This window comes from Nycticebus coucang, chromosome 5 (assembly GCF_027406575.1).
Source record: "Nycticebus coucang isolate mNycCou1 chromosome 5, mNycCou1.pri, whole genome shotgun sequence".
Classification (NCBI taxonomy): domain Eukaryota; kingdom Metazoa; phylum Chordata; class Mammalia; order Primates; family Lorisidae; genus Nycticebus; species Nycticebus coucang.
The window spans coordinates 104,604,134-104,632,011 of record NC_069784.1 but is presented as its reverse complement, the minus strand read 5'-3'; the positions used below and the strand labels follow the sequence as shown (position 1 = coordinate 104,632,011).

Genomic DNA, 27,878 nt, shown 5'->3' with positions numbered 1-27,878 from the left:
GTTTTACTATCCCTGTCCTGATGATGATGATGATGATGATTTTTTTTTTGCAGTTTTTGGCCAGAGCTGGGTTTGAACCCACCCACCCACCCCCAGCATATGGGACCGGTGCCCTACTCCTTTGAGCCACAGGCGCCACCCCTTGTCCTGATTATTTTTAGCAACATAAAATTTACAGTCTTCAGAACATGGCGGGGCCTGACAGACATGGCACAGGGACCCTGTGAGGAATGCGCTGGCCCAGGAGGGGCATCAGGACGTGCTGCACTTCCCGTGAGTCCTGCAAAGGAAGAGCTCTTCTACAACGGTGTCCATTTGACATATTTAACACCAGTCCAGAATTTTAAGTAAATATGGCCGGAAACAAATGAATTGGAAAACTTTTAGATATGAAGTGATAATCATTATTTGCAGATAGCAGCATTGCCCAGAAAAACTGATAGAATCAACTGAAACACAAATTTGAAATGTTAAAATTAATAAGAGAGTGCGGTAAGATGATAGGATGAAAACAAATACCCGTGTATGAAACAAGTATTGGTACATAAACATATACCTAAGAATATATATAGTCATAACTTCCCATTTTCAGCCATTGGAATATGTAAGGATAACATATTATATAACTTTATCCCATTTGTTTACTTAATGTTTAAAACATACTTGAGTTTACTTAGTAAAAAGAAGGACAGTGTATCCACTGCATACGTATTAACTTATTTGCAACACAATCATTATATTAAAATCATAATTATGTTGGCTCTTGAAAAAGTATTTCTAAAGTTTACTTGGGAGAATAAAAAATAAAAATATTTAAAAACTGAACAATGAGAGGGTACTTGTTTTGCTAATATTAAAACCAAGTAAAAAGTTGTAATAAATGGTACTTTGTGTTACTTAGAGAAAATCAAAATCTGCATCAATAAATTACTTAAATAATAATGGTACCAATTGTTCTAGAAGCAACAGGGAAATGCTTTGAATTTGACCCTAGTACCCAATACCTTACATATTCATTTATAGCTTAGAGCAGTTTTTGATATAGAGTGTTACTTTCTAGTTGATAACATTGTTACTACACATCTAGAGTTAAAGAGAGAGCTATTTATTTAATTGTTCTAGTGTAATTATCAATTTAGCAAACCATAGAGCCACTCAGATCATCAGCCTTACTCCACATAGCCAAAGAAACTTGAAATCCATGAAGAAGTTACATTTTAAGTAAAAGTGTCTTATGTCTGTATTTGAAACATGTTGAGGTCACTAATATAAGAAAAAACAAAATGAAACAATATATTTGATTACAGAAAATATAACTTTCTATATGTTGGAAATTAAAGCAAAAAGCAAGAAGTTTAATAGCAAAATGGAAAATGGCTCAGTTTTTAAAAGACTAGCTATCACCAAAATATTCATCAAAAAAAATCAATAAAAATTCTAGTAGAACACTAATTTGTAAGTGTACAAAGAACAGAAGAAATTCAAGTGGCTTAGAATTACATAGAAATTAGTCTGCACTAACACAGTAACAACTTTCCCACCGATTTAGTTGGCTGAGTTTTGTAATTTTGATAAGTTGGGGAAAATGTTGGCAAATGGTTACTACTCTCAAACCCGACTAAAGTATATATAGGTTGTTGTAATCTTTGTGAAAATAAATTTGATAATAGATTGCGTCTCTGGTCTAAATACATTTGATATATTTCAAGTGCCATCTGCAAATATTTATGCATGTACAGGGTTAATGATTGAATGCCTTTGTGCCCTTACGTCATGGTCTTGTCCTGCTAGAACTGACGCTTTGCTGATAAAAGAGACTCTACAGTTTAAAGGGATTTAACTCAGTGCTTCCACTCACCAGAATCAACCCTAGAGAAATAAGCATTTGTGAATTATTTGGAATAGCAAAATAACAGACTCAACTTTGATGCCCAACAATATGGCACAAGATTGGTGATAATACATTTGTTACAATGTATTATTTACTAAAAATTATATTTAAATGTTTAGGACATTTATATCTCTGTGTATCTATCACGAATGAAGAAAATGCCAAAACATTAAGAGGCTATTTCAGTCTAGTGAGGGATATGAGGGATTTTAATTTTATTTTAAATATTTGTAGAGGACATATATGCATAGATATTTACATTTTTACACATGCTACTCACACACACATATACACAAATTTAGATTGAGTTCCTTGATGTGTTTTAGTACTTCCATTTATCAGTTTCCTCATCAGTAGAGTACAAAAAATATTAATATTAATTATCTCACAAAATTCTTCTGAGAATTAAAAAAATGAGGTGGTGGTTAAGTGCTTACTACAAACCTTGGCACATAACAAGTACTCAATGATTGTTAAATACTGTCATTTTCAGTATTAATGTCTTTTTAACATTTAGAGGGCTCTGCTGTTTCACAAGTCCCAGCATTGATACTCTTTTCACTTGAGCTGTGTTCAGTTTATTGTGAAAGTAACTTCTTTCTGGCTTTTTGCAGTAGTTGGTCTATTATTCTTAGTTTTTGGTGATGTGGTTAGTTTTCTTCTTTTTCTATCTTTTTTGTGGGTTATTTTTTCTTTTCTTTTTCTTTCGAGGGGGGTGAATTCTTCATTGGGAAGTCAGGAACAGCACTTGTCTAGGGGCTGTTAATCAGATAGAAAACTCAATCTGTTTACCTTCAGTGTCTAAAGTGGGCAACAATAGTAAGTCCAGACACTCTCTTCTTTCCTGGAAGTGACTGTCTAGGTCAATCACTGAGAAATTTTGAGGCAGTTCAAGAGCAGTTACCTGCCCCAGACCTCCCAGTGCTCGGAGGTAGCTTGTCCCAAACTGTTTTGGTGCTCCTGCAGACCAGGTACCAGATCAGGTCTTCTGGAAAGGACTCTTAGGGGCCAGCAAGGTGCTTTCCAAGTCAAATCCAGAGGGAGAGGGATGGGCTCTAGCCATTCTAGAACCCAGTGCAGTTTTTAGGTGGGATTTTCAAATTCATGTTTTTGGAGTCAGTTTTATAGCCTAGTAAAATGGAACCAAAAGGATGTGCTTGGAGGGAAATTGCTACTTTTTATATGCTGGTGAATTTAGAAAAAGAAGTTCAGTTTTCTTTATCGTGCAAATCAAAATCTATTAAAATTCTAAGCTCTGGCATTCATTTAAAACTTACGGTTACATTGGAAAATTATACCTCTTGCTAATTTGAATTTAATGTAAACTGATTTTTAATTGTTTTGTATAACCATGGGAAACAGATTTTTTTTGAACACTGCATGGTAAAAATCAGCAAATATGTCAGACAAAGCACAACATTACAAGGAAACACCACGGCATATGTTGACAGTTATAGAAGAATTGCTGCTGTTTTCACCCTTCACACCAGAATAATTTTTTCAATATTTACCTCCCATGTGTAGAGAGAGAAACATATGGGGCTTTACATAATCGTAAGCATAAACAGGTGGCTACTTAGGTGCATTTAATTTGCAGGCAACATCAATACGGAACAAACAATCAGCTCCACATGGTTCCCAAACTCTTTCTGCTAACATTCCATTAGCAAAATTAAAATCATTAAAATAGGGGGAGGGTATACTCCTCCCTCCATGGACTTCAACTACTTTTCAGTGTCATGAATAAAACAGGTTTTAAAAAATGCCGTGGGATTTTGCTGTTTCTCTTGTTCAAGGGAACTTCAGAAACTGGGTATAATGTATACCTTGTGAATAACAACACTTAGCAGCATGCCTGCACATAAAACGGGCTTCTACCTTTTATTCTCCCTATAATCTGCTCATTATGGGCATAAAATTATGGTGGTTAAATTCTAAGGAATTTATCAAAGCGCAGGATCAGACAAACTCCTCAAAGCAACCTGGAAATATTTCCCCCAAAGGCAGTCCAGCTAAGGGGTCGTCTGAGGCTCATTTCCATATTCAGACTCACTGGATGGTCTATGCAAATGATCATTGCTGGACATTTTGGTCCATTCTGCGCCGGACGCTGTGCTGCCAATTCTATATATTTCGGTACCTCTAATTTGATCCAGACTGAAATATTTCATTTGTTCTTTTTGGTGCTGAGCCTGTATAAGTACTAACTTTTCTGACCTTACGGCCTTCTAGAATGGCTTAGAGTCCCAGAGTAAAGGAAAATGGAGAGAGATAACCGCTACTGGTTTTTGCTTTTTTGTTGCTATGTGTTAAGCTCTATCTAAGCTCATTTCGTAAGTTAACTAGTCCAATAACCACAGTAACTTTATGATAGAGGTGATATAATTTTTCTCATGTTAGGAAAAAAGGGAAGTGATAGCCCTGAGAGTATAACTTCCTAAGTTTACATGTTAAAGAAGGAGCTGAGGTCACAATTAAAACTCAAATTGTCAGAATCCAAAATCCATCCTCTCTACTGGGAAATAGCTGCCTTCCTGTTAACCTGAAAAGTCTACTGCCTACAGTCACCTGGGCACTACTCTTAGGGCCAGGATTAGTGGATCTGTGATATACTGAAGAGCCTTCTAACAGCACGCAGCGAGAGCTTCGGGGATGCCTGAAGTCTGTGGACATACTTTCCAGCCCTGATGGCTCTGTGTGTATTGCTGTAACGCAAGGAGCAGTGACCTGCAGAACTAGTAAGCATCTAGGGAACTATGTTCTTACCAAGGCTGATCGTCTCTCATCTTCTCTCTCCTCATCCTAGGTCTACTATTTATTTGTACTGTTTGGGAGAGAGAAATTTTTGACAAGAGCAAGTACGTAGGGTGCGTTAATGAATAAGTTCTAATTGTAACAGAGCTTTTGGCACAGATATCAGGTTGTAACATTTGATTTCAAGAGCTAACATTTTAAAATGTAAATTATTTGTTAACATTCCAAACATGATAGATATTGTAGTCACTCTTTTCAAGGAGTTTAAATGTGATCGGGAAAGAGGTGTTTATTTTTTCCCTATGGACTAATGGAACGAAAGAGGTAAAACATGAAACATTCTTTGATGTATTCTTTCGCCTCAAGGTAAACTGTTAATAGAACTTGCAGACAGTTCTGATTCAATTATTAATGTAAAGACATTCAACATAAGAATTCTACAGCCTTGCTCGGTCTTAAATTCTTAAATGTTAGGTCACTATCTTTCATGTCCTCTTCCTTCTCTGCTATTCATTTAAATTACTATGTGCCATTCTCTTATCACAAACTTTGACTTTCTTCACATGCCTTATATTAATGATCCTATACTTGTTAAAAAATCTGGAGACTTTTCTCCCAGTTTGGATGTCATTATTATTGTATATTCTAATACTTTGCTTAAGAATTTTGAGTTTTTTTGCTATGAGAGCACACCATTTCAACCTGGAGTTGAATTTTGAAACCAGAGCTAGGATCTCTAATGGAAACACTGGATTTGGTGTTGTCTTGAAGAGGATTGCTCTGTAGACTAGACCGGCCTAAGAGTTGTCTTGGGAATGTGACAGAATGATAGAAAATCCATAAAAAGCCTGTGAAATGAAAAATCTATATAGGCAAATATGTAATAACAAGGGTGTTTAGGAATCTGACTGCAGAGCTTAAGTACTGTTTTTCAAAAGGCAGAGGCACACCTAAAAATGAAAGAGACTTTGCTCTACTCAGCAGTTTAAAGCACACATTCAGAAAGACAAAGTAGTGTGATTTGTCTCCAAACTTCCTGCTCCACTCCCTTCAGAAATTTTTGAACATGCATCTCAAATACATAACTATTTATTTATTTCAATTGTATGCGCCTGTGTTTGCGTGTATTGGACTTATTTTTACCTATATCTCAAGGGCAACTTTCTTTATAAGGATAGTGGATATAAATCCATGTTTTGATAACTTTAAAGTATTTAAATGTTATCAGGAAGGAGGTGTTTATTTTCAGCCAATTATCATATTTCATTAGATTACAGTCTCATTGTTTCATCATCATGTTTGGCTGCAGAAAAGCTTAGGTGGGAGTAGAAATGTCTTACTCTGCCAATTTTTTTGTTGTTGTTTGCTTGCCTTTATCTTTTATTTTTAATTTATAGAGATAAAATTATACATATATAATTGCCTTCTTTACCATTTTAAAGTTTACAATTCAGTGGTAATAAATGTATTTATAGTCTTTTTTTTTTTCCTTTCATCTCCTACTTCCCCTTTCTGGCCACTGGTAACCACCAATTTCCCTATTTTCATGAGATAACACTCTTTCAGCTCCCAGGTATGAATGGGAACATGTGAGATTTGTCTTTCTGTGCCTGACTCATCTCACTTAACATTAATGACTTCTAGTTCCTTCCATGATGCTGCCCCACTTCTATTTATGTTAGTGTTATTTTCAGTACATGGGTTATTTTGCAGGAAATGTTTAAAGCCATTTATCTGTCTTATAAGGGTTACTTTATTTAAAAACTATGATTATATATTCAAAAGCCCACTGAAATAGGGCCAGGTGGCCTGTAGCACACTGAAAGTACATGAACTTGAGTGGGCTGCACTGTTGACCCCTCACCCCGTGCAGCTCCCAGGCTCTCAGAGAGGCCTCACTGGCATCCAGACTCAGGAAGCCATGTGTACAGATAAGACTAGTGCCAATCAATGTCTTAGATATTAGTCAAGTTCATTTTCTTATGTTGATTTAAAAAGTTCCATGTCTTCACGTACCTAAAAAAGAGGATGGATCCCCACTTTGGAACCATCTCTGTCAGTTTATGAAAGGCTGGGCAAATAATTTAGGATAAGTGATAATAATGAAAGGTTGAAATGTATAAGTAAATGTAATACATTAGTTATGAAATGTAAAACCTACTCTGTCTCTTTTGAGTTTCTAGTGATAGAAAATTTATGGCTCCTCTTCAAAATGTCATGTCATTATTTGTGAATGTTTGTGTTTACTTGTGTTTGTTAATATGAGCTACTTCATTTTGCCATTTTGAAAATGAAATTGTATCCTACATGTAAATTTCCAGCACATTCAAAACTGCTAATATTTTAAAATGCTAATTTTTGATGGTATGAAGAAAGGATGAGAATTAGTAGATTCCTTATCTCAGAAATGGAGAAAATATAGTTGGTTGAAATTGAGAAAGCAAGCTAGTGGTTAGGCTAGGAATACAAGATCGTAAAATCTTCACCATGATTTTATGCTAATAATGATATAATCTTGAAGAATTTAATTTTTAGAATTACTCCCTATTTGGGTGGAGATTGATGAAGGAAAAAAGTCAAAAATTCTGATAAGCACAAATTCTGCACATTGAACCAGGAGGTTGTTTTTGTTCTTCTCACACTAAGGCATCTGGGGACAGCTGATGCATTTGAAGGGAAGTCCAGCTGGTGAGACTCATAAATGTGTATTGTGAACTGAGATGATCATGCTATTCTCATGAATAATGTCCTTGAACTACATGAAACAGGAAAGCAACCTAGTTTGGTGACAAGATGCAAGATTTGGATGTCAAAGCTCTGATTTCAGAATCTAGAGCCATGAGTCCAAGCCATTTTCATATCCCCCAGTAATAATTGTTTTACTTTTCTCAAAAGATTATTGCAAGGATAAATGATACATATGAAAAAAATTGCAAACATAAATTTCTAAACAAATGTAGTGTTACTGTTATTATTAATAATAATAATTGCAAATCATTAAGAATTGGTTAAAAATATAAACTCCCCCCAAAATCTAAGATTCAAGGAGGAGATTCAAAAGATTAAATCTACTTATTGACTAATTTTCAACAGTTCAATTTACTGCATTTCCTCATAATTTGTATTTCTTCAGTAATATGTTTCTTGTGAACAATTTCTACCAACTTAGAAATAATGACAAAATCCATTTTAAGAGCTAATAATCCATGGTGGAAACAGAAATCTATTTTCTTTCTGCTTTCTAACTTATTTATAAAGATTACGTATTGGCTTATTTTATAATAAGTCTCATGATTGCTCAGCTCTTGGAACGTGTTTTTTCTTGAGAATAGTAATAAAGCATATTTTTTCCCAGCATAGAATTATTATACTGTTTATGAAAAAGACAGAGGAAACACTGGTCAAATTTAGAGCTGATCAATCCTGATGATGCTTTAGTTTATATTTAACTTCCTTCATTGTGAAATTGAAGTTTGAAATGCCATCATATTTAATTTATAAACTGCCTTAGCTTTATGGTATTAAATGACTGTTTTAAAGGAAGGACTCTTTAGATTGGCTGCACTAGTATAAAAACATAAGTTAATCAAATATTTTTTCTATATTCTTTCACTTAGTATGCTAAACTGTGCACTTCATCATCTTCCAAGGGAAAACACACAGATCCATAAATACATTTTTCTTGCAATAGAGACATTCAAGAAGACAGCTCTGAGAAGTGTGATTAACTTGGAATAATGGGGGCCCTTAGGGTTTGAGACTTTCCCTACTTCATATTATTTTAGGTCTGTTATTACGGTAGGTGAACTTTATTCCCCAAGAAAGATGATGCTGAATTAATTCTTCTGTGACTTATGTCATCAATATAGAAATAAAACTGCGTGTCTCTGTCTTTTATGGGATTCTAGGTAGCTATTTTCTTAAAACTTATTTCATAAAAACTGCTGAATTTTCTATACCCTGATAATGACTGTGGGCTCTTGGAAATAAATCTTCGTACACAGCAAGTGAGATGAAACACACACGCACACACACACACGCACACATAAATTCATTTACTGCGGCAAATTCAAGAATACCATTTTATTGGCTGTTCCCTGAGACACAGCATAATTAAATAAGAAATTCCTTCAAAGTAAATGTTTCTTTTCCTTACTGCATTCAAGCACACCATTCAGCCGACGAGCATGAGCACTTCAATTCCTTAAAGTTTGTACCCGCTATATTATTCATTCCTCCCCAGGATTACATCTTTCACACTTTTCCAGAAAGTTTATATGTAAAAATCACCTAAATTCCTTTTTTTTTTTTTTTTTTGGTCTGAGCAAAAAGAAATTTCAAAAATTGATCAGAAGAAGTCTCTGTCTCTATATAAGACAACATAATCTGGTTAATAATGATTGAATATTTAGGTTAATTAAATTGGAATACATTTGTTAAGTAAACTAATTAATGATTTTCCAAGCTGTATCATTTTGTAAGTTTTTTAATATACTGTTTGACGGGGGCACACGTGTTTTTGTTACATGGGGAGCTTTTGTAATGCTTGAGTCACGGCTGTAAGTATGCCCATCATTGAAATAGTGCGCATTGTACGCATTAGGTAGCTTTCTGATCCTTCCCTTCTCCCCCATTCCTCCAGTGATTTTTATTTCCCTCCATGCACATTTTTGCCTATCTGTTAGTTCCATTTTTTTACAGAGTACATGTGGTTCTGTTTTTCCAATCGTGAGATACTTCATTTATATAATGGTCTCCAGTTCCATCCAAATCTCTGCAAAAGGCATTAATTCAGCCTTTTTTACAGCTGAATACTACTCCATGGCATATATACACTACATTTTGTTAATCTGCTCATGAATTCATGGGCACTTGAGTTGTTTCCACATCTTTGCATTGTGAACTGTGTTGCAATAACCATTTGAGTGCAGGTGTCTTTTTGGATAAAATGACTTCTTTCTCTTTGGGTAGATACCCAGGAGTGGGATTGCTGGATCAAATGGTAGGTCTACTTTTAGTTCTTTGAAGACTCTCTACACTGTCTTCCATAAAGTTTGTACTAATTTGCAATCCCACCAATAGTGTATAAGCATTCCTTTCTCTCTGCATGAACACCAGCATTCATTGTTTTTTGACTTTTTAATAAAAGCCATTCTAACAGGGGTAAGTTGTTATCTTATTGTGGTTTTAATTTGCATTTCCCTGATCATTAGTAATATAGAACATTTTTCATGTGTTTGTTGGACATTTGTCTATCTTCTTTTGAAAAACTTATGTTTATGTCTTTTGCCCAATTTTTAATGAAGTTGTTTGTGTTTGTCTTGCTGATTTGTTTGATTTCTTTGTAGATTTTGGAATATTAGCCTTTTATCAGATATATAGTTTGACAATATTTACTCCAATTGTGGATGTTATCTATTTGTTCTGTTGATTATTTCTTTAGCTGTGCGGATTTATCATTTAATCAAATTCCATTTCTTTATTATTATTTTTTGTTGCTGTATTGCCTTTGGGGTCTTGGTCATAAATTCTTTGCCTGGGCCAATATCTAGAAGAGTTTTCTCTATATTTTCCTCTGGAATTTTTATAGTTTCATGCCTATGTTTTAGTCTTTTATTTCTCTTGAATTAATTTTTGTTAATGCTGAGAGAGCGAGGTCCTGTTTCATTCTTCTATATGTACCTATCCAAATTTCCCAGCACCATTTATTGAATAGGGAGGTATAATACTTTTAAAAGCTGCACAATCCTTGTTTTATGCTGTCTTATTGTGATTTTATTATGAGAACTGTAATTGTAAGATCTCTAATTCACACAATTTTGTTCTTAGGTCTTTTTAAGATTGTGGCTGATAAAACTCCGTACCTTACTATGGAAGAAATTACAAGGACCAATCATATTGGAGCAAGTAGACTAGGGCATCCTTGCTTCTATCATCAGAAGGATATAAAACTAGAGAACCTCATCATAAAGCAAGGGGAGCAAATTGTTCTCAACTCAGTTGAAGAGCTTGATGGAGAAATAAGGGTGAACTGTGGAGTAGTAAGGAATCATCAAAATCACTCATTTACCCTGCCTTTGTCACAAGAAGGAGAATTCTATGAGTGTGAAGATGAACATATTTATACCCTAAAGGAGATTGTTGAATGGAAGATTCCCAAGAACAGAACACGAACCGTGAAACTTACAGATTTTCCAAATAAGTGGGACTCAATAAATCCATTTCCTAAAGTCTTTGATGGTACTCTGATTCTCAAGCCTGTTTATGAAATTCAAGGTGTGATGAAATGTGAGTATCCAGTGAGATGGTCTATGAGCACGAGCATTGTGGGGTTGGAAAAAGAAAAATGTTTCAGGGCCTGAAGAATGCAACTCTGTCCCTATTTCATCTATTAAGGCTCTGAGAGTTAGATTCCTTAACTATCAATTAGTAATCCACATATCTGTTGTAAGGATCAAATTGAATAATGTATATTTATATGCACCCGTTTCATATGGAGTTGGTAAAGAAAAAAAAAGAACAAAGAATGCAGTGTTTCCTTAATTTTTTCTTTTACTCCTATTTTTTGAACAACTTTTTTTTCTCAGCGACCTGTCACTGGTTATAAATCTCTATTAGCTCTGAGTCCCTTTGTCTTCAGGGAAAATTATATGATAAATTAATTTATACATAAGTATGTATTAATGTATAATGTTCATAGAACTATTTGCAGTTTAAAGTAAGAATGTCTAAAGAGAGCAAGAATGCCCTGGAAGGTATTAATACTTTGAATTCTCAAGATCATGGCACATAAGTGGGGCAAGTGGAAGAGGCAAAGAGTTCTGAACTTGGAGTCCTGGGTTCTAATTCTAGGTCAATAACTTAACAGGCTTTGGGTGTACCATTTACCTTCCCTGTGTTTATGGAAAGGAAAGAATGATACCTGTTGGAATTGTTTACAGAGAGACATAGTGTGTTATTAAAGTATCTTTACATAATACTCTTGGATATAAAACAATATATAAATATATTTGGTCAAAAGGACTCTACCTTGAAATCTATTTATCCCTCGCTCCCATTAATACTGTTGGTCACTTATACTATTATGAAAAAAATTGATGTGAATCTTTTGTCAGGCTTTACAATTGTGTGTTAACTTTTGTCATACACAATTTCATACCAGAAATTGATCAAATCCTGATCAATTAAATATAGGTAAGAAATGCCATTTATGATTGTTTTCAATATTAAAAAAATTGAGTCCAAAGCAGATTTTAGACCTTGCATTGTTTTATTAGCTGTCTCTAAATGTGCCATTGAAATGGGAAATTGAAATTTCCTTTATTTTTATAAATAATTGACAGCATTTTCTCATTTAAAAATTTGTTACCTTCTAAAAATATTTGCATTTTCTGCCTATCACACAGTTGCAAATGAGACACAATCTAGTCAAGGGGACAACGTGGTTACAACATTTAACATTTAGATTAAAGAATAAGGAGGTTTCACTGGGGAAAATGGCATGTAAACTAAGATTTGAATGACGCAGAAGAGACACAAGAGGGAGGCGACAAGGTTGGATGAAGCAGGGCAGTATGTGGGAAGCAGGTAAGTGAGAGGTTGGAGCTTGAGCGTGGCTGTAGGGAAAAAAGGAGAGGGCAGATGGAGACCAATATGAAAACATGCAAGGAGGGAGTGGCATCAATCCATCAATCATGGCAGGTCTTGAAATACATACTAAGAGGTTGAAATATGTCCTAATGATGAACCAGTAAAGGGTTTTAAGCCAAGAGGAACAAGCACAGAGGAGTGTAATGAGGCCAGCTGGGTCTCCATGGCAGGGCACTGGAGGTTGGTACAGTAGAAATATCAGTGGGAAAGACAAAGAATTGTAGTTGGGCTTAATGAGTATTTAAAAAGTACAGTCAGCAGAATTTAGAAGGTCTATTGGAAAGAGAAAAAGTCAACCTGATTTCTAGCCATCTGGCTTGATCTACCAGTTGGATGGAAGTATCCTTTGTAAACTATTAATATAAATATCAGAAGAGCAAAGCCTGTTAACAAAATTGTTTAGGTAGACGTAACTATAGTTTTCTGCTAACCAAGACCCAGGCAGAAAGCCTTTATTTGAAATAATATCCATCACAGAATGTTCATTCTTTTTTCATGGAATATATGATTTTTTATGTTTTTAATTTTTAAGGACTTTTTTTCCTTTTATTAAGTCATATACACATAGATCATGAATACATTTATGTATTTGTGGGGTACAATGTGTTGATTTTTTATACAATTTAGAGTGTGCATCAAGCTAATTAATATAGCTTTCACCTCATTTACTTAATTATTGTGTTAAGATATTTATGTTCTATACTTGAATAGATTTGACTTGTACCCTTGCAATATGCTCCATAAGTGTGGTCCCACTGTTTACCCTCCCTCCATCAAACCTCCCCACTCCTTCATCCTGGGCTATAGTTGTGATCTACCTTTCATAAGAAAGTGTGAGTAATTATAAATTGTTTCAAAAACCTCTATTCTAAGAAATACAAAAATCTGAAGGAAATAGACCAATACTTGGAAGCATGCCACCTTCCTAGACTTAGCCAGAAAGAAGTGGAAATGTGGAATAGACCTATATCAAGTTCTGACATAGCATCAACTATAGGAAATCTCCCAAAAAAGAAAATTCCGCGACCAGAAGGCTTCAAATCAGAATTCTACCAAACCTTTAAAGAGGAACTAGTACCTATATTACTTAACCTTTTCCAAAACATAAAAAAAGAAGGAATACTTCCCAATACATTCTATAAAACAAATATCACCTTGATCCCCAAACCAGGAAAAGACCCATCACAAAATGTTTAATCCAATTTTCATTCTTTGATGATACTGAAAGTAACTTTTCATTTACTCTAGTTTCTTAGGCATCATTTTGAACATTAGTTCTCACTATTTAACAATTTCAGGAAAGCTGCTGCATGAGACTGGCTCACGTGTGTTCTCACAGCAGAATATTCTCTGGGCATATAGAATGGGTATCTACCACAAATACTTAATTTCAAAATTTTTTGTTATGGGCATTTTTTTTCCTCAAATATAAAATGTTGAGTGTGGTCTTTTTTTCCATTATTTTTTCTTAAGCTGAAGATTCAAACTTGACTGAAGTCAAGAGATATTGCTAAATTACTTTCCATAGGCCTTGAGTGTCAGGCACAGTGCAAACCCTTCTTGGCTTGAGTCCTTTCTTTCTAAAGTCGTAAGAAAAAGAATGGTCTGAGCAGGAGATAGGAAGTTTTATAGAAATCTTAGGGGAAAGAGCCAGATGAAAAAGCCTGAGAACGAGAGGAAGCTATGAAATATTGATCTGCTATAAAGTGAACATAGCAAATAAGTAGAGACAGGAGAGAATATAAGATATTCTCCTCCTGTTACTAGTGTTTAATATGTTACTAATGTAAAAATGTAGTCTCCGTGATAAAGAAAAAATTCAGGAAGTGTTTAAAGAAATACTTGCTCTTGGAAACTCTTGGTCAGAATCCCTATTATAGGCTGAAATTCTGCTAATCCTCACCACACATTTAATAATTCTTCAAAAATCATCCCTCTGTGAAAAATAAAACTAAATAACAGTCCTAAACTCTAACTACTAGCTTTATATAGGTCATTTTTCAGTATATTTCTGCTTTTCACAAGAAGATAAAATTTATATCAATGAAGTAAATGGAATGAATAATATTTGGAAATAGAAAAGTGAGTCATTTATTTCAATTTACTTCAGTAAGCCAGAGGTCTTGATCATTAGAACCTTAAATAGTGTTATGTTTTGACATCTGGATTGACAATTTTTTTTTTTTTTTTGTAACTGAAAATTGGAGTTGTGCAGCTCCCTTTCCTATTAGAAGAAAACCTCAATGGCTCTCTAAATTTGGGGGTGTGTTTTTAGTTCTGATACATAAAACACCAATTCATTTTATAAGCAGAGGGCTGACATCACAAGTGAAAAGTGAAATCAAAAAGGTAGTATCTGAATATTCTACAATAGATGAAAAATGGATACCAGGAAAAAATACTTTGGTCTTTACCATTCTGAGACTTCTTTTTGTCATTCAATTTTTTTAAATAATTTCAATATTTATCAAAGTCGAAAGGCCAAATAGTAGTAAAAATCTATAACGAAGTTATTAGTAAACCTTGTCCCTTTGATACAAGGGCCAAATTTTCCTCATATTCTGCTACTCTGAGGTAATACCTTTTAATATTTTCCTCCTGTGTTTTTGGCACACTTCCAAATAATAAAGAAGTATTGCTATTTTTCTTTTTTTTTTTAATAACAGTTAACTTTTTTTTTTTTTATTGTTGGGGATTCGTTGAGGGTACAATAAGCCAGGTTACACTGATTGCATTTGTTAGGTAAAGTCCCTCTTGCAATCATGTCTTGCCCCCAGAAGGTGTGGCACACACCAAGGCCCCACCCCACTCCCTCCTTCCCTCTCTCTGTTTTTCCTTCCCCCCACCATGACCTTAATTGTCATTAATTGTCCTCATATCAAAATTGAGTACATAGGATTCGTGCTTCTCCATTCTTGTGATGCTTTACTAAGAGTAATGTCTTCCACTTACATCCAGGTTAATACAAAGGATGTAAAGTCTCCATTTTTTTTAATGGCTGAATAGTATTCCATGGTGTACATATACCACAGCTTGTTAATCCATTCCTGGGTTGGTGGGCATTTAGGCTGTTTCCACATTTTGGCGATTGTAAATTGAGCTGCAATAAACAGTCTAGTACAAGTGTCTTTATGATAAAAGGATTTTTTTCCTTCTGGGTAGATGCCCAGTAATGGGATTGCGGGATCAAATAGCTTGAGTGCTTTGAGGTTTCTCCATACTTCCTTCCAGAAAGGTTGTACTAGTTTGCAGTCCCACCAGCAGTGTAAAAGTGTTCCCTTCTCTCCACATCCACGCCAGCATTTGCAGTTTTGAGATTTTGTGATGTGGGCCATTCTCACTGGGGTTAGATGGTATCTCAGGGTGGTTTTGATTTGCATTTCTCTAATATATAGGGATGTGAACATTTTTTCATATGTTTGTTAGCCATTCATCTGTCTTCTTTGGAGAAAGTTCTATTCATGTCTCTTGCCCATTGATATATGGGATTGTTGGCTTTTTTCATGTGGATTAATTTGAGTTCTCTATAGATCCTAGTAATCAAGCTTTTGTCTGATTCAAAATATGCAAATATCCTTTCCCATTGTGTAGGTTGTCTCTTTGCTTCGGTTATTGTCTCCTTAGCTGTACAGAAGCTTTTCAGTTTAATGAAGTCCCATTTGTTTATTTTTGTTGTTGTTGCAATTGCCATGGCAGTCTTCTTCATGAAGTCTTTCCCCAGGCCAATATCTTCCAGTGTTTTTCCTATGCTTTCTTGGAGGATTTTTATTGTTTCATGCCTTAAATTTAAGTCCTTTATCGATCTTGAATCAATTTTTGTGAGTGGGGAAAGGTGTGGGTCCAGTTTCAGTCTTTTACATGTGGACATCCAGTTCTCCCAACATTTATTGAATAGGGAGTCTTTCCCCCAAGGTATGTTCTTGTTTGGTTTATCGAAGATTAGGTGGTTGTAAGATGTTAGTTTCATTTCTTGGTTTTCAATTCAATTCCAAGTGTCTGTGTCTCTATTTTTGTGCCAGTACCATGCTGTCTTGACCACTATGGCCTTTGTTATACAGACTAAAATCTGGTATGCTGATGCCTCCAGCTTTATTTCTATTACTAAGAACTGCCTTAGCTATACGGGGTTTTTTCTGGTTCCATACAAAATGCAGAATCATTTTTTCCAAATCTTGAAAGTACGATGTTGGTATTTTGATAGGAATGTCATTGAATAGGTAGATTGCTTTGGGAAGTATAGACATTTTAACAATGTTGATTCTTCCCATTCATGAGCATGGTGTGTTCTTCCATTTGTTAAAATCCTCTGCTATTTCCTTTCTGAGGATTTCATAATTTTCTTTATAGGGGTCCTTCACCTCCTTCGTTAGGTATATTCCTAGGTATTTCATTTTCTTTGAAACTATGGTGAAGGGAATTGTGTCCTTAATTAGCTTCTCATCTTCACTGTTATTGGTGTATACAAAGGCTACTGACTTGTGGACATTGATTTTATATCCTGAAACATTACTGTATTTTTTGATGACTTCTAGGAGTCTTGTGGTTGAGTCTTTGGGATTCTGTAAGTACAAGATCATGTCATCAGGAAGGAGGGAGAGTTTGACCTCTGCTCCCATTTGGATTCCCTTTATTTCCTTGTCTTACCTAATTGTATTGGCTAGAACTTCCAGCACTATGTTGAATAGTAAAGGTGACAGTATTGCTATTTTTCAAGTCATTAACTTTAGATAATAACTACTGACTTCTTCATATGGCAATGAAGACTTAATTCTTTTATATTAGTGCCTTCCCTTCCCCATTCTCTCAGTATATCATAAGTTACGGGTAAGCATTAATGTTTTCATTATTGTGACAATTTACTGCTCAATTAAATAATGTATAATTCCGTTTTCCCATAATTTTTTTTTTTGTTAAGATGATCTTATTGTTTTCTTTGCTTGGTTTTCTTGAAGCCTCTCCTATGTCTTGGAGTATTCCCCAAAATCTGTAATAAAAAGGCTACTCAATGCAATTTTCCATAGACGCTAAACTTGCAAGAAATCTGCCTTTTCCTTTGATCATTGTTGGGGATTCATTGAGGGTACAAAGAACCAGGTTACATTCATTGCATTTATTAGGTAAAGTTCCTTTTAAATTGTGTCCAGCCCCCAAAAGGTGTGTCACACACTGTAAACCCCACTCCCTCCTTCCTTCTCTCTGCCCTCCTCTTCCCCCACCGCCCACCATGTACAAAGTCATTAATTGTCCTCATATTAGAATTGAGTACATAGGATTCTTACTTCTCCATTCTTGTGATGCTTTACTAAGATTAAGGTATTCCACTTTCATCCATGTTAATACAAAAGATGTAAAGTCTCTTATCTTTTTAATAGCTGAATAGTATTCCATGGTATACATATACCACAGCTTATTAATCCATTCCTGGTTGGTGGGCATTTAGGGTGTTTCCTCATTTTGTAAATTGAACTGCGATAAATAGTCTAGTGCAAGTGGCCTTATGATAAAAGGATTTTTTTTTTCTTCTGGATAGATACCCAGTAATGGGATTGCAGTATCCGATGGGAGGTGAAATCTACCTTTTCCACTATTTTTTTCCCTAAAGGTACTCCTGTGGGAACTCAACATTTTCATGTCCTGGTTGGAATTTATTCCTCTCTAGACTGAGCAGAGAGGTTCTGTCCTGGGACTTCCTTTTAATGTCATCCTAGTGGCTCTCTTCTGACTTGCTTCTATGTTGAATGGCTGTTCCGGAAGCAAAGAAGTAACACCCTCGTTCTTGATTTTCTTACCGTTTCAGTAGAGCCTAACACCTACTTGCTTCCTGAGAAAGGTAAATGGGATATTAAGTTAATCAGAGAAGGTTCACCTTTGAAAAATCTGTATTCTACATGCTCATAAGATTGATGGTTTTGCTACTTACAGATCCCAGGTTGAAGATAATTTCCCCTCAGAATTTTGAAAGCTTTGCTTCTTTTATCTTTATTCTTCATTCCTTTTTCAAGGTTATCTATGAGATCAGACAATTAAGTTTGCAAGCTCATCCTAGAAAAAGTGCTACATACCTCATTGCTGAGTATCACTAAGGCCACCTTTGACATACTCCCCTTGGGAAGCTGTGCACCGATGCCAGTGCCTCCCACATCTTTTGAAGCATTTTTTCTAGAATGAGTTCTGAACTTAATTGTCAGACTTCAACTCTGATGGTAATTCCAGAAAAAGAACTTGATAATTACTTTGAAGGGTGGTCTAGGTGCTGGTGTGGGTGCAAAGCTTCCCAAGAGGAGTCCTTCAAAAGCGACCATCGTGATATCCAGCAATGAGGCATGTGGCACTTTTTTAAGGATGAGTTTGTAAACTTAGTGTCTGCCCTCCTACATGTATAGCATTCTGAAATGTCACAGTTAATGTGTTTTGTGGTGATTCTTTGTTGTGATGACAGTTTTCAATCTGAAAATTCAGTTTCTTCATTTTTGGAATTATTTCCTTGAGTATGTCCTCTCAAATATATCCTCCCTTCTCTCCTTAACTTCTGATCTCATATTGAAGCTCCTGTACTAATCTCCTATGACTTTTTTCCTTTCTATTTTATGTCTCTTTGTCTTTGTTTTACCTTTAGGGAAAATTTCTTAACTACATCTCCAACTGTTTTAATAAATTTTTAATTTCAGCTATCATATTTTTAATTTCCAAAAGTTGTTTCTTAAATCACCTTATATATTTCACCCTGCACTTGTTTTAAAAATGTAATATCTTATCTCTCTCAGAATAGTTTAGAAGTTTTTAAAAAATTTTCTTTCATTTGGTTTTCTTTGGTTACCAGCATTTTATCTCCCTCCACTTGGATCCTTTTATTTTTTTTAATGTAAGTGTAGCCCTGCCGTTTGTATTGAATGTTTTTATAATGCTTGGTGATTACTTGCCATTTGTTCATATTTATACCTGAGGTCCTTTTTTCAAACTTACAAGTGAGGTGCTGTTTATCTACAAGTTCTGTATTTGTGAATTTTGGTTTCACCCATGCTGGCTATTTACTGGGGGATTCTTTAAATTCAGGTTCTTTGAGTTTGCCTCCTGGGACTTGTCCAGTTTCACCTGAGAAGATTCTTTTTGATATTTTCTGGGGGTTTTGAAACTATTGGAAACAGTGTGAAAGGAGCTCGGATTTAGAGTTAACTCCTTTGCTTTTAGCCTCAGGCTTCTTTCCTCCTCACCTATGCCTATTTCCCCAGGTTCTGAGGTCCTGTCTATTTCCTGCAGAAAGAGGTGAAAAGGGTGGTTACCTATCTTCCATAGATTACAGTGGAGCCCTGGGTTTAACCATTCTTCAGACATTCAAATAATCTCCATGTTTTTAGCCTTTTAACTTCACTTAAACTTTCAGAAGGGCATTGTATCTCCAATTCCTAACCTTTCTTGTCCCATGAAGGCAAGAAAGACTTACTTTTCATTGGATTCTGTCTCCTTAGACAAATAAGCATTTCTTTTTCTGTTCTGCAAAGTCATTTATCATTCTTCCATCTATTTTCTTTCTTTATTTAGATTAAGGATTACACTTGCCTTTTGGATTCATGCACATTTTTAAATTATTATTCTTTTTTATCTTTTTACCTTTGTGGTAAATTTGAGGCAAGAAAGGCTTGGAAGGGAATATATTTCACCCATAAACCTCATTACCTACTTAAATTAATCCTACCCAGAGATTTGCCTGAACCTACTACATGTACAATCTCTCAAAGGATTGGTTGCAAATACTGCAAATAACAAGTTTAATTTATAAATTGAATGTTTTTAGCAAAACATAATTTTCAGTAATTTATCAAAATATCAGAGTTAATTTTTGATGTATTCATTTTTATCTTCTCAGTGCTTGAGATAGAATAAATGTTCAACAGGTATTCAGTAAGTCGAGTAGATGAATGAAACTAGCAAGTAAAATATTCTCTATGCATACACAGAGGGTGCCAAAAATGTATGCACATTTTAAGAAAGGAAAAAATATATTAAAATTGTATTACTCAGTGTGTTTTGACAATGAAAGACGAATATGAGTCACGTTTGAGCACCTTTTGTAATTGCAGAAGTCAACCGTGACTTGAGAGTTACAAATTCAATGCATTTTTTTCCTTTCTTAAAAGGGATATACATTTTTTTCTGGCACCTTCTGTATATTTGTGCTGCACAGTACAAAGTTCCTATTTAGATGACAAGAGGATTTTTTTACTCACCGTATCTAAACTTGATTATTATGATGACACATTTAAGAGTGTAATAGCCAAGGAGAATACGAACTTTATGACATCAAGGCTGATCTCACTTATAGTCATATAACAGGTTGGTATTTTATTAGTGCTTAATGTGTCCATGAAAATACTGTGACCACATGATATTTGGATCCAGTGGATACTCTAGTCAGCTTCCATTTCATTCTCTTTTTGTAGGATGATATCTTTTTTACCCCCTCAGGCCTGTTTCAGTGTTTGATAGGCTGATATCTTATTGCTAATAGAAATGTCAAACAACAAGCAGAAGAAGGTACATATTTTCATTATGTATATATTTGTATATTATTAATTGTTTATATGTAGTCAGTTGAGTATTCTCCAGAGAAACAGAATATGTATAAAACTTTATTATATTAAATAGACATAATCATGTATTTCTATGTATAATATTTGTTTATTTCAAGGAAATGCTCATGTAAGTAAGGGCGCTGAAAATACTAAATCAATAGGACAATCTTACAGGTTGGAAACTCAAGGATGAGGTAATAGTGTAGTCTTGAGGCAGAATTTCTTTCTCTCTGGGAAACCTCAGTTTTTGTCCTTGAGACCTGCAACGGACTGAATGAGGCCATTCACATTATGGAGAGTAACGCGCTTCAAAGTCAACTGATTGTTGATATTAACTACATCTACACAATTCCTTCACAGCAACACCTAGATTAGTGTTTAATTAAAGAACTAGACACTACAGTCTCACTAACTAGAGATCTAAAACTAACCATCATAAACAATGAAAAACATGTTGAAATCTATTGTCTAGTATAAAAAATATAATTTTGTTACATTTTATGAAATAAGTGAAAATGTAAGAGACAAAGTTAGTTTTACAAATATACTCATATCAAATGCAAGTATATTCATTTTTAATGACTTGATTTCTCAATGAAAGTTGATGATTATTCTTTCCTTTTAACTACAAATTTAGACAGCAATCCAAAGGCATTCTTTCTGTTTAGATAAACAGCAGAAAAGCCAGAAGAAAAGCATCTACCCAAATGGAAGTTTATAGAATAGCTTCTCTTAAGTTAAAATGAAGTCAAATAAATAAAAAATTATAGAATATTAATAAAGAAAATTGTGATCTAATAGATAAACTTTGAAGCAAAATTTAAGTTAAAAGTGTAGAACAAGGCAGAGCTCAGAAATTATAAATAAGTCTAACAATGGCCCTTCAATAAAGAATAAAATGCAAAAATCTAACTAAACAATTCATTGAGTAATTTGAGAGATGGAGATAAAGCTTATAAAATACTTTTAAGAAAAATAAGTGTAGTCTTGGAAATAAATGACAAATCAAACTTAAAAAGTAAAAATGTCCAAAAAGTATATAAATTATTATTAAATAATAATATAGGAGACATTTTAAAATTATTATTTTTGTTATGGAAGCTGAGGAAAACCGTACAGCTAAAATTTACAAAACTTGCTTAGAAAAACATATGTAAGAACAATCATCTTGCCTTCTAGATTGAGTAAGACTGAACAGTTTCACAACCTTATATATGTACTAATTTAGATCTAATTGCAAAGGATGGAACTCCATTTGCTGAGTTGAAACTGTGTTCTACAATTGAATATTAAATTAAATATTAATTGTTGTTCAGCCCCAACTAAGCATAAATGTAATTTCCTACATTCTCTTAAGATAATTTTTAGTGGGGTCTGCAACATTCAAATGTAGTTAAAAGAATTGTCACAGTGAGAAATGCAGAAAAACACCAGGTTGTGATTAACACCCCCCTTAACTGTGAGGGACTTTCCCTGAAAGAGCAGGTAGAAAGACAATGTTTCGTGAAATGACTCAACAACATACAGAGGAATGGGAATACTGATTGCCTTTTTAGAGAAAATGGAGTAGAAATGGTTTTTCACAAGTGCTCCCTTTGGATACCAGAAAACATACCCAGCGAGGATAATTCATGTTCACCTAGAAAGAAATTTTGAGAAGGCTAAACAAAGGTTTTATAAGTACATATTGTTTTTATTTCAGTTTAGTTTGAAACAGAAAACTTGTAATAAATACCTTTAGGAATGTTTCTCTGGCTGTGAGGCACTGTCTCTGTTATCTCTCTTTTTGAAATCAAAAAGAACTTTTTGGACAATGACATTTTCTAATTTAGCTTACACTATAGCCTTTTTTATGGGGAGAGGATTACATTTTTCCAATTGTTAAATAACAAATGCTTGTTTAAAGAATTTGTAATATACACAACACATACACATAACCATTCTGTAATGGTTTTCCTCCTATATTTTTAAATATTTTTATAAAAGCACATAACTTATTGTATTTTAAGAAAATAGCCCACAAGTGTTGGTTTCTTTATCTCTTTCTAGAAGAGATCCTTAGATATAATAATAAATGTCATGAAAATTAATGAAACCTACTCCACTTAAAAAAATTTGAGAATGTCATTGCCAAATTCTAGGTAAGTTTAAACAAATAATTTTTTAATTTTAACTTTTGACTACAGAAAATGTAAAACATATGGAAAAATAAAAGGAATAGTATACAAAATGAAAAAGGGTTTTATTTTAATCTGTTAACAGACATGAAGAAATAATATATAAAATTTGAAGTTTACACTAAAATAAGTAGGCACATTAAGTTGCTAGTAAATTGGTTAACTATGGGCTTCATGACAGTTAGGAGAGAAAAGTAGATTCTTGAGCCTCTTGTCTGATTGAACTATCAAACTACTATGCCAAATTCCTAATTTTCATTTGGTATTTTTAATCCAAATATTTTGGATCTTTTTCTGAAATAGTTGTATGAATACATTTCTCAGCCTGGCATTCAGAGGATCAATTTATCTTCATGGTCTTACATTCAGCTTGTCTCTGTGTTCTAATTTAAATCTCAAAAGGGTGGATTACTTAATTATTTATTGAGAAAACTCAATTTTAACCTTTGTCATTGATCATAGTGTCCTCACCATTTGCGATAGTCTTTCTCCTATTCTATCGCAGGCTATAATCTTTTTCTGTCCTTAAAAGACTCATGTTGTGGGGGCAGTGCCTATGGCTCAGTGAGTAGGGTGCTGGTCCCATATGCCAAGGGTGGCAGGTTCAAACCCAGCCCTGGCCAAACTGCAACAAAAAAAAAAAAGACTCATGTTGTGGCCATGACTTTCATGATATCTGTTTTTATCCCTACTTCCCAACTAGATGTGCTATTTCTTCTCTTTTTTTTTTCCTATTGTAGTTTTAACTGAAACTTTTTTATGATTCCATTTTCTCTTCTCTTGTAGCCTGTAAATACTGTAAAATAAAAATTAGTTGTTCTCCTAGAGTTTGCAATATACATTTACAATGAATATAAATTCACTTTCAAATAACATAAATAAGTTCATGAGTAGTGCGGTTATCTTATATCTAAGTATTCTCATTTCTTCCCTCCCATCTCTTACAACATTGCTGTCCCTCATTTCACTGATCTGTGAACTATAATCACCCAAGTTATTGCGACTATTATCATTTTGAGCAAGCTGACGTCTGGTAGATGAATTAAGAGTAAATTAAAAATAGAATATTTTACTTTGGTTTCATTTATTCCTTCTCCAACATTCTTCCTTTCTTTATGTACATCTGAGTTTCTGGTCTATATCATTTTCTTTGTCTCTCAAAAACTTAAAAAAAAAATATTTCTTGCAACGCATATATGCTGATAACAAATTCCCTCAAGTTTTTTTTTGTTTAAAAAAGTCTTTATTTCTCCTTTATTTTGAAAGATAATTCTACTGGGTACAGCAGTCAAGGTTGGTGGTTTTTTCTTTCAACACTTTAAATACATCACTCTGTACTCTTCTTTTTTGCATGGATTTTGAAGAAAAGTCCAATGAAAATTTTATCATTTTTTTCTCTGTAGTAAGGTGTTGTTTCCTCCTCCCTCTTCCCACCCACTTTCAAGTTTTCTCTTCATTTGTCTTTGCTTTTATACAGTTTTAATATGATACTTAGATATAGATTTTTTGGTATTTATCATGCTCAGTGTTCTATGAGTTTCGTTAATTTTTGAAAATTCTCAGTCTGACTACTTAAAATATTTATTTTGTCCCATTCCCTCTCTATTCTTCTTCTGGTATTCCCATGACAGTTATGTTACTTGTTTTGCAATCATCCCACCATTCTTGGATATCAGTCCCATTTTTTTTCTTTCTTTTCCTTTTGCTATTTGCTTTGGGAAGTTCATTGATTCTTCCACAGTGTTCAGTATTCTATAGACCCCATGGAAGTCCCTTTTTATGTCTGTTTCTGCATTTTCAATTTCTACCATTGCCTTTTGATTTTTCCCTAGAGTTTTCATGTTTCTGCTTTCATTACCCATCTTTTCTTAAGTGTTATCCCCTTTTTCCATTATAAACCTTCCCATGTAAATCATATTTTAAATTCTGGTTTCATAATTACAAAATCTCTACTATATCTGACTCTACTTTTGATGCTTGCTTTGTCTCTCCAGACTATGCTTTTCTGCCTTTTGACATGTAATTTTTGTAGAAAGTCGGTCATGATGTTTGAACTAAAGAAACAGAGGTAAATAGTCCTTTTAGTGTAAAGTTTTCAGTTTATCTGGTTAGGAGTTAGGTTGTGCTTATTGTTTGCTATAACTGTAGGTGTCAGAGGCTAAAATTTTATATATTATCGTTATTTTGTCTCCCCTGTTGACTTTGTCTAGAGATTTGTTTTTTATGTGGACTCTTAAGTGCCGTTCTTTCCGTGGTAATCCCCTATCATATAGGAGCATTGTTGATGTGGTTGTAAGGTGTGTATGTGGGAGCATTCTATAAACTTGTAATGAGGTTTCAGTCTTTTAGCAAGCCCGTGTCTCCATGCTGTGACCTTCATAAGTGCTTCTCAGTTTTTTTCTCCCCTTTGTGGGGAAACAGAATGGCTAGCAGGAGGTTGAGATGGGAATTCCCTTTCACCTATGTGGAAGTCTAGAAGAGATTAGAGTTAGGTATTTCTTTTTCCCCATGTAGAAGACTAGAGATGGCTGGAGTTGGGTTGTAATAAAATAGTTTTCCCTAAGGGCAGACATTTTTAAAGGAGAACAGAATACTCTGGGTATATTTCAGAATGGTCACTTTTCTACTAATCTTGCTAAAAACAAGATTTTTCTTTACCCTGAGAACTTCATAAGGCTCCTGAAAACATAACTCAGGAAAGAGTAGGAGGCCCCCAGGAGCTTTCCCTCTCAAGCTAGACCATGCTTAGTCTCCAGCAGTGATTTTTACCCATAGTAAGTTTTTGATTCTGTATTTATCACCTCTCTAGTTTTTTGGATGATGGCTTGCCCATATGATCTCAATTCTCTGATGAATCTAAGAAGACTTAATTTTCACTTCATGTGCTGTCTCTCTGTATCGAGCCTTCTCTTTAGGCATATACATAGTGTTTTGCTAATCTCTTTTACTAAAGAATAAAATCATGCATAAAAAAGACTTCACTTGACCCATTTTTTGCATCTTAATATCACTAATATTTATTGGATTGAATAAACTATTGACTAAAACAAATTGAAAGGTTAACAGACATGTTTTAAATGAAATATATAATATGTGCTAGGATGTGTAACAGAAATTTACGTTCTTTTATTGAGTGCCTACTATATGCCAGCCACCATTCTAAACATTGGGATATATTTATAGACAAAACAAGCAAAGATCCCTGCCCCAGGAGAGCAAATGTCTTAATCTGAGGAAATAAACAGTAGACAATTATCATAATAAATAAGAAAATTGCATGAAGTAATTGAAAATTAAAGGTGACGCAGAAAATAGAACAAAGGGCAAGGGTGGTTGCAATTTTAAATATAGTACTTAAAGATGGTCTTGCAGACAAGAAATATTTAAGAATATGTGAAGAAGAAGAATTAGCCATAAACTTATCTGGTTGAAGGATGTAACAGGCAGAGGAAACAGGTGATGCAAAGATCTGATTGGCATTGAGGAAGTTGTGGAGACAGCATTGAGTTAGAAGGAGGCAATGTAGCTGCAGATGATATTCGAGGAGTACCAGGGATCAGAAAGAACTTTGGCTTTTATTCTAAATGAAAAGGACTACACTTTGGGCCTATGAACAGAATATGGACATACTTCATTTAGAACATAAAAAGAATATTGGACTACCCTATTGATATTTGAGACTGTTTAAAAAACTATTACAAAAAACAGGTAAGAGATAATGTGACTTAGACCAGAGCAGCCTTGATGCAAGGAATTTCAGATGTTAGGAAAAAAAAAAAAAAAGGTAAGGATGTCTCAGAGATTTAGGCACTAAACAAAGAGAAAGGAGGTCTGAATAACTGAGATGGGAAAAGCAACAAATAGCCCCCAGTTTTAGGGAGGAAGATCAGATTTCAGATTGACATGTTAATTTTAAATCATGTCTTACATATCTTTAGATACAGAATTATTGAGGGATAGGTTATAATTGGATACAAAGAACTTAACAGAGGTTAGATAGACTGGCCCAGAAGCCTTCTCTTGCAAAATTGAAGTCCTCCAAAGATAGTAAGGCTATTCTTAGCCCATAGCATTCACCAGGAACAAATATAAATTGGTACCTAGCTTGCACTAGGGCCCTGATTTTCTGATGGATCAAGTCAGAGCTCCCAGGAAGTCCTTGATAGCATCTATTCTACCTATTTCTATCTGTTCCCTAAACTTGAGGAAAGCTATGATGCCCATCTAAAACTAGCTGTAGATAGGATTCTTAAACCTAGTTCACTATGATTTAAATAACCAATATTTTTGTTTCTAAAATTACCTTGGCATTCAGAGAAACCTGTGGTGACAATGTCAAAAGTTAGGGTATGCTAAACTTTATGAGTTGATTAAAGCAAAAAATATATTTTTCAGCCCCCCTTTTTTCCTATAAATTAAAACTTTTTTTTACAGTTTTTACAGACCTTAAGCTTATAGCCAGTCACTGATTTTAAAATTTTTCTTTTAAAGAAAATAAAATAATACCTTTTAATGCTATGTTCTTCATAAATCTTATAATTATATGGGATGTGTAAGTAACATGACACAAATTATAGCATTAGGGTTTTCAGATGCTGTATAAACAGTTGAGAATATCAAAAGTAATAACACAATGGGGTGGCACCCATACCTTAGTGGGTAGGACGCTGGCCACATACACCCAGACTGGCAGGTTCGAACCCAGCCAGGGCCAGCTAAAATCAACAATGACAACTACAACCAAAAAATAGCCAGGCATTGTGGCAGGTGCCTGTGGTCCCAGCTACTTGGGAGGCTGAAGCAAGAGAATTGCTTAAGCCCAAGAGTTGGAGATTG

At 34.4% G+C, this 27,878-nt stretch overlaps 1 protein-coding gene across 1 annotated transcript in view; it reads left to right on the top strand.

Annotated features, from left to right (window-relative positions):
* The window catches only part of THEMIS (thymocyte selection associated), a 216,376-nt gene that overhangs the window by 72,329 nt on the left and 116,169 nt on the right, over positions 1-27,878 (top strand). The window contains exon 3 of the mRNA XM_053592687.1: positions 10,475-10,933. Within this exon, the coding sequence (XP_053448662.1) occupies positions 10,475-10,933 (459 nt within the window). The remainder of the gene's footprint in view (positions 1-10,474; positions 10,934-27,878) is intronic.